The following is a 10,218-nucleotide window of genomic DNA, read 5'->3' on the forward strand; positions in this document are numbered from 1 at the left end:
TAGGTCCCTTCCAGCCCTAATGTCTGTGAAATCTATGAACTGCTAGAAGCAGCTACCAGTATTTTAGCTAGAAGCATACCTTAAAGTTTGTTCATGACCCTTTCATATATCCTTGCAACCCATTTTTCGCTTGCAACCCATGGATTGAGAAACGTTGCTGTAGCAGGTAAAAAGAAAACCATGGTTGAACTCTGATCTGATTTGCCATTCTGATTTGTTCATACTTAAATAAAAGTTGGCTGAATTCCAACTTCGTGAAATTTTAAAAATAATGTAAATATGTAGGGTTGTGTTGTTTTGTTTTTAAGGTCCGTGTATCTGAAAATAAGTGTGTGAGAAAACTGTTGGTATTTGCACTAGCTCTGATCCAAGAACCAGTGAAATTAATAGAAACAATCTTATTGATTTCGGTGCCATTGCTGGCCTTCAGTAACTTTAGAAGAGATTTTTAAAGGATTTCTGTATGATTTCAAATATTTCAATTTTTAAGTACCTTTAAAAATCTGGGTCTTTCTGTCCAAAGCTACTATATATTAATTTCCCATGGAAATTACTTGGGATTGAGGGGGCTCAGTACTTCAGTGGATATATTAGGCCATTTCAGAATAAGACCGTTTAATTTCAGTAATAGTAGTCTTCTTAGCACTGGTTTACTCAAATGCGGTGACTTTAACATAGATATATATCCAAGTATTATGAAGATGTAAGGCTAAAAAATGTAGATAATCACCTTAACTAAATATTTCAGTTTTAAAGCTTCTTTCCTACATGTAGTGAGATAACAAAGCCTATTAAGTGGCTTGTACTTTAAACTCATCATTTACATCAGTGGGGTTCTGTATTCATAATTCAGATGAACTCTTCTTTTTTTTTCGCCCTAGAAGTGTTCTATCATGTTAAAGATGAAGTTAGGTAGTAGAAATTTCCATTTTAACTGGCTTTGCATAAAATAATTCCTTGAAACAAGTAAAAAATGTTAAGGTTGGTGTGTGGCCATTTCACCATCATTATTTATTTTTTATCATCTTTTAAAAAGGTGATAGACTGAGCTCCCTTCCATATAGAGTGCTTAGTACCATGTAACTTTTTGCACAGTATTTTTGTATAGCCACTGAGGACACGATACAGCCCATGTCAAGCAAATAACAGGTAAACCTGTAAGAGAACAGAAGTTCAGTGCACATGATGCATTTTCAAAATCGCCCAAATCAGTTTAAGATCAACCTGGATGGATGTAGTATCAATCAGACTTAACTGATTTAGGTCCAACTGGCTTATGGAACTTCTGTCTCAGCCAGCATCCCAGCTCAAGTTAACTCATAGTCCCCCAGCATCCCAGGATGATTTGCAGCCCTGGGCTGTGCTGTCTGCTCCAGCGGAGCAGGGACTGCCCTGCCCCTCCGCTCCCTAGACTGCGTCTGTCAGCCCCTAGGGACGGGGCAGGGGAACAGAGCCTGGGTCTACACAGCACGCCAGGGGAGGTGGGGAGAGAGCCCCTGTGGTGGAGGGTTTTCACCCCTCCACAGCCCTCTCCCTGCCAGGGGGATTCCTTACCTCCCCTGCACACCTGCTTGCCTGTGCCATTGCCACATGAGGGAGGGGGAGGAGTTCCCAGGGCCTAGTGGGGGTGTGCAGGCACCGGGGAGCCCCCACCTCAGGGGACTTCCTCCACCCCAGGCCTGGGGTCCCCTAGCTGGGACAACTTGGGGAGCTGAAGGGAATTTCCTTCCGCCCCCTTCCCAGCTGCTGACTGCTTCACCCACTTCCACAGAAGGGAGGGAGAAGGAGTCATCCAGGTCGGGTGCCTGCCCCTGCAGCCCAGCATGGGGGCACTGGGGGGGTTCCCCCCATCCCAACCCCGGGTCTCCCAGCCCGGGGCAGCCCCAGGGAGCTGTGGGGAGTTCTTCCCCTTCCAAAGCCCACAGCTGCTTGCCTTGGCTGCTGTGAGTTTCGGGGATCGCCTGGGGCAGCCTCGGGGAGCAGAGGGAAATTCTTCTTTTGCCTCAGACTCGCAGCTTAGAGGACACTGAGTAGATTGAATGGATTCTGCTTTGGGCTCTTTGACTGTCTGTACTTGGCTGAAGCGGGGATGCGAGCATGTGTGCGCAGGATGGGGAGAAGGGGGTTGCCATTCTTGGAAGGGTTTTAAAGATCTTTTTGAAGGAAATGCTGAGAAAGGTGGCATACAGCAAGGTGGGAGGCAGTTCTGGGGTAAGTGGTATCCAAAATTAGATAGGAGTGAAACATAGTGTATGCAGGGAAAATGCTGGAGAGGTTAAGAGCAGAAAGATAAGAGGGCTTATTATAGATTAGTTGTAATATTTTTTTTTAAAAGTCAAGGTGTCAGTTATTGAAAATTTCAGCGCATGCAAGTGCCACATTTGTCACGGCTCAGGGAAAAGGGTGAAACAACTCTGCTGTACTGTTTTGTAAATACCAAAGTCATTTGCACTGAATTCAAGTGCACCTGCTGCTTATCTCTCTTCTGAAGTGGTTGTCGTCTGTTTTCTGCAGAAGTAATCTGTATTGAAATGATTTGTCTTGTAACAAACAGGATTCTGTTTTGGGGTGAAAAATAAGCAGCAGGTGCAGATGAACTCCATGCAGATGAATTCTTGGAATCATTTAAAGAGGGAGAAGATTGGGTAGAGAAATTTTAAAAACCCCAGTGAAACCTGTACTAGTGAAACTTTCTCATTTATGAGGCCACCTTCTGCCTTAAGATAATTCCAGAAACACAGACCCTGACAGCATATGTGTGCTCATGTTTTAAGTGCATTTCTATTCAGAAGAACACCCCCAACCTACCTCCTGAACTCGGACTGCATTGCATCCCTATACATACAGCTCTTTCTCCTGTTTCCTTAAACAACTTCCGCTACTGCGTAATTGTTTACAACAGATTTGATTAAGTGCAGATTGTCGCTGTAATAGAGTCTCTTTTAAAACATTTTCTGAGTCTTATCAGGACTCGAACACATCATAAACAAGTTCTTCTTTCCCAGGGCTGACCTTGGAAGAATCGCACTGCTCCTACAGTGAAGAGGGAAAGAGCTGTTAAAGCATCAGAGTTTTGTAAAATACAATCCTCTCTCATTAATGCACTTTAAAGAACAGGATAAGCTTTGTGCCTTGTTTCCAGAACTGAAAGCCACCAGTTTATGTAGTAAAACAAGGGAACTGTGATACATATTTAATAATTTGTATCCAAGGTACTGGATAAATGAGGCTATTCACACTTTTTAATTTAATTTTGATCCTATTTATTCCATTCTCCCAGCAGTTGGTTACTATTTGAAGAAAAGTTAAGTGTTACATTCCCAATTGTGTACTTGTATGTTGTTCTGCACATTAGATCAAAAATATATTAAAATAGTAACACAGAGTAATATATTGCTCAGAATTCACCTCATTTCAATTTAGTTTTTGCGTCCGTAACAAAGCTTCTCCTGTGCTCAAGATAAAACATAATCCTTATATTAAAATGGATGTTTCAAATTCTTTGTGGTATTCTAGCAGATCACAAAGTAAAACCAGATATACTCAGCACGTTTGTATTATGGAAAGAAACAGTATGTTAATTCTGAATAAATTACAGTAGGCAGAGCCACTGATGAGGCCGAGAACCAGTTTTATGAAACGTTATACTGTAATTTAACTTTCCCTCCAAGTCCTCAGTCCAGCAAGGCACTTAAGCAGCACTCAACTTTAAACTTGTCCATAGCCCCACTGAAATAATCTACGTGTTCTGCTGCGTTTGCTGTTGCCAAACATTAGGCAACCTACAGCGTTGTTTTCCTTCTGCAACTTCTTGCTTTCTTTTTGTCAGTATCAAAGGGCACTTTTGTTTTATACTCATTTAGAAGCTTTGCTTTCGGAAGAACGTTCTTGTTTCTGTGACTGATTAAATTATGCCAAGTGCTGGACATAAAACCCCCAAACTTTTGCCTTCTGCTGCTCCCCCCTATTTAATTTCAGCTTAGAAGAAAACAGCTTTAATTACTTTATGTATTTGGTTCTGTGCAGTTTTTTTAGCTTGCATGCAAGCAGAAAAAAATGTTACAACCTACTTCAAGCAGTAGCATAACTAGGGCTAGGCAAGCCGGGCATCAGACCTAGGTGCTGATTTTAAAGGGGGGCAGTGGAATGGCTGCGGGAGCCCACACCACAGCAGCAACGGTCCTTGTGAGGGGAGCTGGAGCTGCAACAGGGGTAGCAATGGCAGTGACGTGTGCAGGGAAGTAAGCCTCTCCAGCGCCCACAGTCTAGCTTGGCCCTTCCTCTTTCCAAGTTGCCAGCATCCCTAGTTACACCTCTGGCTTAAAGTTTTCTGAAGGACATGCAAACAATCCCATTACACTTCCCAGCTCAGTTCTTGGCACTAAATTCAGTCTGCTGTTCGCAGTAGTTGCATAATAAATTATAAAACACAGGGACCTGCAGAAAATAGCTGCTGCTCTTGCTCCTGCCATATTTCATGGTTTGTCTAGTATCCTGATGATTGACTTTCACACAATTCATCTCTCAGTATTTTTGAACTTGTTGCTTTGACTGACTTGGAGGTAGAACAAGTGATTCACATCCTGCATGCTACTAATCTTGATTACAAAAATAAGCAGCAGGTGCAGATGAACTCCTTGCAGATGAATTCTTGGAATCATTTAAAGAGGAGGGAGAAGATTGGGCAGAGAAATTTTAAAAACCCCAGTGAAACCTGTACTAGTGAAACTTTCTCACTTATGAGGCCATCTTCTGCCTCAAGATCATTCCAGAAACACAGACCCTGACAGCATGTGTGTGCTCAAGTTTAAGTGCATTTCTATTCAGAAGAACACCCCCAACCTACCTCCTGAACTCGGACTGCATTGCATCCCTATACATACAGCTCTTTCTCCTGTTTCCTTTAAACAACTTGATTTGACTAAGTGCAGATTATCACTGTAATAAGAGTATCTTTTAAATTTTTTTCTGAGTCTTATCAGGACTCAGACATGTCATAAACAAGTTCCTCTTTCCCAGGACTGATCTTGGAAGAATCGCACTGCTCCAACAGTGAAGAGGGAAAGAGCTGTTAAAGCATCAGAGTTCTGTAAAATACAATCCTCTCTCATTAATGCCCTTTAAAGAACAGGATAAGCTTTGTGCCTTGTTTCCAGAGCTGAAAGCCAGCAGTTTATGTCGTAAAACAAGGGAACTGTGATACATATTTAATAATTTGTATCCAAGGTACTGGATAAATGTGGCTATTCACACTTTTTAATTTAATTTTGATCCTATTTACAAAGCAAGTTACATGCCTGTGAACACTTCTCTCCCTGAAAATGTAATGAGGTTGAAAAGGTCAAGGAGGATACATGGGAAAGTGGTTAAAGGAGTCCCTAAGCTTTCTACTTCGTGTGTCTTGCCCTATCAAGTTATTAGTAGTATTTAATTTCTGTGTGCCCAATTAGAGTGCCTATTGGATCTTCTGCAGTAACCTTGTTTCTGAGCTAGAATGTCATTGTATGTGTTCCTTCATAATTTGCACCTTAACATTTCCCTTTGTCTGACAGGAATGTGAAGACTTTAGCAGAATCCTTCCAATAATGGAGGCGAAATCCATAGTAATCTCTGTGGAAGGGATGACATGCAACTCTTGTGTTCAAACTATTGAACAGCATGTTGGAAAACTGAATGGCATCCACAACATAAAAGTAAGCAACTTAACCAGAATCTCTTTAAAACCCATCATACATTGTGCAGCACAGAAGGGAAAGGGGACATAAATTACACATAAACCAACATAATGGAAACCAGTTCAACCCTGTAACAAAACAAGTTCAGTGCACATAAACTGCTTTCAAAATGGCTGAAACTGATTCAAGATAAACCTGGACAGATGTAGTGTCAGACTTGACTGATTTAGGTTAAATCAGTTTATTCAACTTCTGTCACAACCCATCTAGATTCAAGTTAACTCACAGTCCCCCAGCATACCAGGATGCTTTGCACCTCTCCTCCAAACCCTCTTTTCCAGGGTGGATGGGCTTAGTGTTGGCCCAAGCTATCTGCTGCAGCCCAGCAGGGAGGTGGGCTCCACGCCCCCTGGCTTGTAGGCTGAGCCACTGCAGGCACATGATTGCATTTCTGGAATCAAAAGTGAATGTCTGTTCCCCCTGCTTACAGGTTCAATCTACACAGTTTAGACTAACCTGCAAGATTGAATCAATTCAGCCTCAGGGTTTTTTGACTCTCTGTATGTGGCCAAACAGAACATACCCAGTTTGTTACAGAGAAACTGCTCTTTGGTGTTTTTGCAGAACTATTTCTCTGACATGTCACATTCATCACTGATTACAGGAAAGTTTCATTGCATGATTTTTGATCTCTCTTTTCCTTCATGCTTAAGGAATTTCAGCTATGCATGAAAATTATGCGGAGTCCAAATGGTGAAAAAACAATAATTAGAAAGAAAAAAGGAATGACTCTACCCTTTCTTTAAACTTAGACTGGATGGTTTACCCTAAACCTTCCAGTCCTGTTCTTCTTGACTAGTTATGCAGTGAGACAGCTTATGTAGCTTATAGGAGAAGGAAATGCCTTAAGTTGCTCCGTGAAAGGCATGTTAATTAACCCTAGTATTCTTTTCTGTGGAAAGGACTATCACTGTGACCTAGATAGGGGTAGAAAGTAATTCAGGGGTTCCAGCTGACTCTGTAAGGCATTCAGAACTCACTTTCTTTTATACCTTTGTGTGTGGGAACTGGAAATGGTCTTTCTTCAACTGTGTTCTTTTAAAGAGAAACCAAACTGTTAGCAGGCTACATTGATCTACTTTTCAATAAACCTTCATGAATTTGAGTTGGTTTTAATCTTCAGAATTTTGGGCTCAAAAAAGAAATCAAGTTTTCTGTAATATATGCCGCTTGGGGGAAAATACGAAGAAGCTACATGCCTTGAAACAAACCTGACTGGGGTGTATTTTTAATGTGTGAGCTGCTCCCTTATAGCCAATACATCCACTTCATTGGATGTACTTTTATCAGGAAATAAAGCTATTTAACACCTGATTGATTCATGTTAGTCTTGTGACATAACTGGTGCCAGAAAAGCAGTTGATCCTACCAATTATAGCAATGGCACATTGTTAATCCTAATTCAGGGGTAGGGATTGTTTTTTGGCCGGAGTGCCACAAAACACCACAATGCCTACCTCGGAAGGTGCTGCAGTGCCGGCATGGCAGAAAAACAAGATGAGGGCAAGGGGTGCATGGCAGGATGCCCTGCTTGTACCCCATGCCCCCCAGGCCTGCTGCCCTGTGCCCCTCACCCAAAACCTCTGCCCCCCCAGCCCAGGCTCTGTGCCTGTCAGCAGCTACCTCAGCTTTGGGTAGCTCCTGGAGCCCAGGCTGCTCCCAGCAGGGTTTGCAGCGTCCCAGCTGCCTGCTGGGAGCAGCCCGGGCTCCTGGCTGGCGGCAGCTCCCCAGAGCCGAGGCTGGTTGCAGCTGGGAGGTTCCAAACAGCTGTGCCGGGCTCTGGCATCAGCTCCATACCGACATGTGCACTGCCCATTGGAGTGGGTGGTGGGAGGGGCCTGAGGCAGCGCAGCCATGGTCTCTCCCCTGCTCCCTGCACAGAGGTGATGGCAGGGTTCCAGAGCCCGGCACAGCTGTTTGCAGCCAGCCTGGGCTCTGAACAGCTGCAGCAAGCTGCGGGCAGGCTGCAAACAGCTGCACTAGGCTCCACAGCTCTGGCATCAGTTCTGTGCTGGCGGTGACTGCATGTGCACCTCGGGGTGCACAGCAGGGCAGCACAGCTCACCCCAAGGTGCCCGGTACGGAGCTTATGTCAGAGCCCGGCACAGCTGTTTGGAGCCTTCCAGCTAGCAGCCAACCTCAGCTCTGGGGAGCTGCTGCCAGCAGGTAGCTGGGACACTGCAAGCCCTGCTGGGAGCAGCCCAGGCTCCGTCATTGGCAGCAGCTACCCAGAGCCGGGGCTGGCCTTGGCATGCCGAGCAAAATGGCCATGTGTGCTGGGGGTTGCCGACTCCTGTCATAGTTGTTTGGGTATGCAGGCAAAGCTCTGTCATACATGAAGTGTGAGCTTTGTGGTAGTTAAGTGATTCTGCAGAAAACTTTCCTGCTTTCCATAGGATTTTTTTTTTCATCCAAATAGATATGGTCTAGATCAATATTGGACTTGCCAGAACAGTGGAGACTAAGCCCTTGGTTCTGATTTTTTTGACACGGCTTTACTACATACAGCTGATTTCTCAGGGTTCCCTGTGAGGTACTTCTGTGTCCTAAACGATGTGATGCAGCTAGCTGCTACAGACTTCTGCGAACAACAGTGATATTTACATGAATCCCCACTTATCTGCACTGGTGACTTAACAAGACTTTTAACTTAATTGGTTCCAGTAACATAAAACAGATCCATCAACATAAAAGCTTATTATTTTAGCAATGGAAATATTACTGTAACAGTTGCATTATTTGTGTGGAGTTCAGACAAATGAATACCTTAAATAAATACCACCCACCTTAAATTAAATTAAGACTAAAACAAGTCTGAAAAATCATAGAAAATTAGGGTTGGAAGGGACCTCGGGAGGTCATTTAGTCAGCCCCCTGCTCAAAGCAGGACCAGCCCCAACTAAATCATCCCAGCCAAAGCTTTGTCTAGTCGGGTCTGAAAAACCTCCAAGGATGGAGAGTCCTCCACCTCTCTGGGTAACCTGTTCCAGTGTTTTACTACCCTCCTAGCAAGAAAATTCTTCCTAATATCTAGCTTAAAATTCCCTTGCTGAAACTTGAGACAGTTGCTCCTTGTTCTGTTATCTGCCATCACAGTCTAGTTCCATCCTCTTTCAAGTCTCCCTTCAGGTAGTTGAAGGCTGCTATTAAATCCCCTCTGTCTTCTCTAGACTAAATAACCCCAGATCCCTCAGTCTCTCCTCATAAGTCGTTTGCCTCAGCCCCCAAACCATTTTCGTTGCCCTCCACTGGACTCTCTCCTATTTGTCCACATCCTTTCTGTAGTAGGGGTCCAAAACTGAACACAGTACTCCAGATGTGGCCTCACCAGTGCTGAATAGAGGGGAATAATCACTTCCCTTGACCTGCTGGCAGCACACCTACTAATGCAGCCCAGTATCTTGTTAGCTCACTTTGTAACAAGGGCACACTGCTGGTTCATATTCAGCTTATTGTCCACTAACCCCCCAGGTCCTTTTCTCCAGATCTGCTGTTTAGCCAGTCAGCCATCGGCCTGTACTCGTGCATGGGATTGTTCTGTCCTAAGCGCAGGACTTCACACTTGTCCTTGTTGAACCTCATGAGATTTCTTTTGGCCCAATCCTCCAAATTGTCTAGGTCACTCTGAATCGCAGCCTTTACCCTCCAGCGTATTTACTACTCCCCCCAGCTTGGTGTCATCTGCAGACTTGCTCAGGGTACACTCTGTGCCATCTTCCAGGTCATTGATGGAGACATTGAACAAAACTGGCCCCTGGACCAACCCTTGGGGCACTCCCGTTGATACTGTCTGCCAGCTAGACATCGAGCCATTGATTACTACCCTCTAAGCCCGATGCTCCAGCCAGTTTTCTATCCACCTTACAGTCCATTCATCCAGCCCATACTTCCTCAGCTTGCCTGTGCGAATGTTGTGGGAGACCATATCAGAAGCCTTGCTAAAATCAAGGTATATCACATCCCCCAGTCTCCTTACGTCCACAGAGCCAGTCATCTTATCATGGAAGGCAATCAGGTTGGCCAGACATGACTTGCCCTTGGTGAATCCATGCTGATTGTTCCTAATGTCCACCTCCAAGTGCTTAGAAGTGGATTCCTTGAGGATCTGCTCCATGATTTTTCCAGGGACTAAGGTGAGGCTGCCTGGCCTATAGTTCCCTGGATCCTCCTTTTTCCCTTTCTTAAATATGAGCAGTAGGTTTACCCTTCTCCAGTCATTGGGGACCTTTCCTGATTGCCATGGGTTTTCAAAGATGATGGGCAGTGGCTCTGCAATCTCTTCATCCAACTCCCTCAGCTCCCCTGGGTGCATCCCATCTGGCCCCATGGACTTGTATATGTCCAGCTTTTCTAAATATCCCCTAATCTGCTGTTTAGCCACTGCTGGCTGCTCACCATCTTCCCAAACTGGGCTGCCTAATGCAGAAGTCTGGGAGGTGACCTCGCCTGTGAAGACTGAGGTGAAGAAGGCATTGAGCACTTC

General features: G+C 44.4%; 1 protein-coding gene across 2 annotated transcripts in view; it reads left to right on the forward strand.

The window, feature by feature from the left end:
• ATP7A (ATPase copper transporting alpha) overlaps window positions 1–10,218 on the forward strand; it is a 68,813-nt gene that overhangs the window by 15,466 nt on the left and 43,129 nt on the right. For both annotated transcript variants that reach the window (XM_019521510.1, XM_019521511.1), the window contains one exon: window positions 5,553–5,693. In XM_019521510.1, the coding sequence (XP_019377055.1) occupies window positions 5,586–5,693 (108 nt within the window). In that variant the 5' untranslated portion in view covers window positions 5,553–5,585. The remainder of the gene's footprint in view (window positions 1–5,552; window positions 5,694–10,218) is intronic.

This window comes from Gavialis gangeticus, unplaced genomic scaffold (genome assembly GCF_001723915.1).
Source record: "Gavialis gangeticus isolate Ggan-Ray unplaced genomic scaffold, GavGan_comp1, whole genome shotgun sequence".
NCBI classification, from domain to species: domain Eukaryota; kingdom Metazoa; phylum Chordata; order Crocodylia; family Gavialidae; genus Gavialis; species Gavialis gangeticus.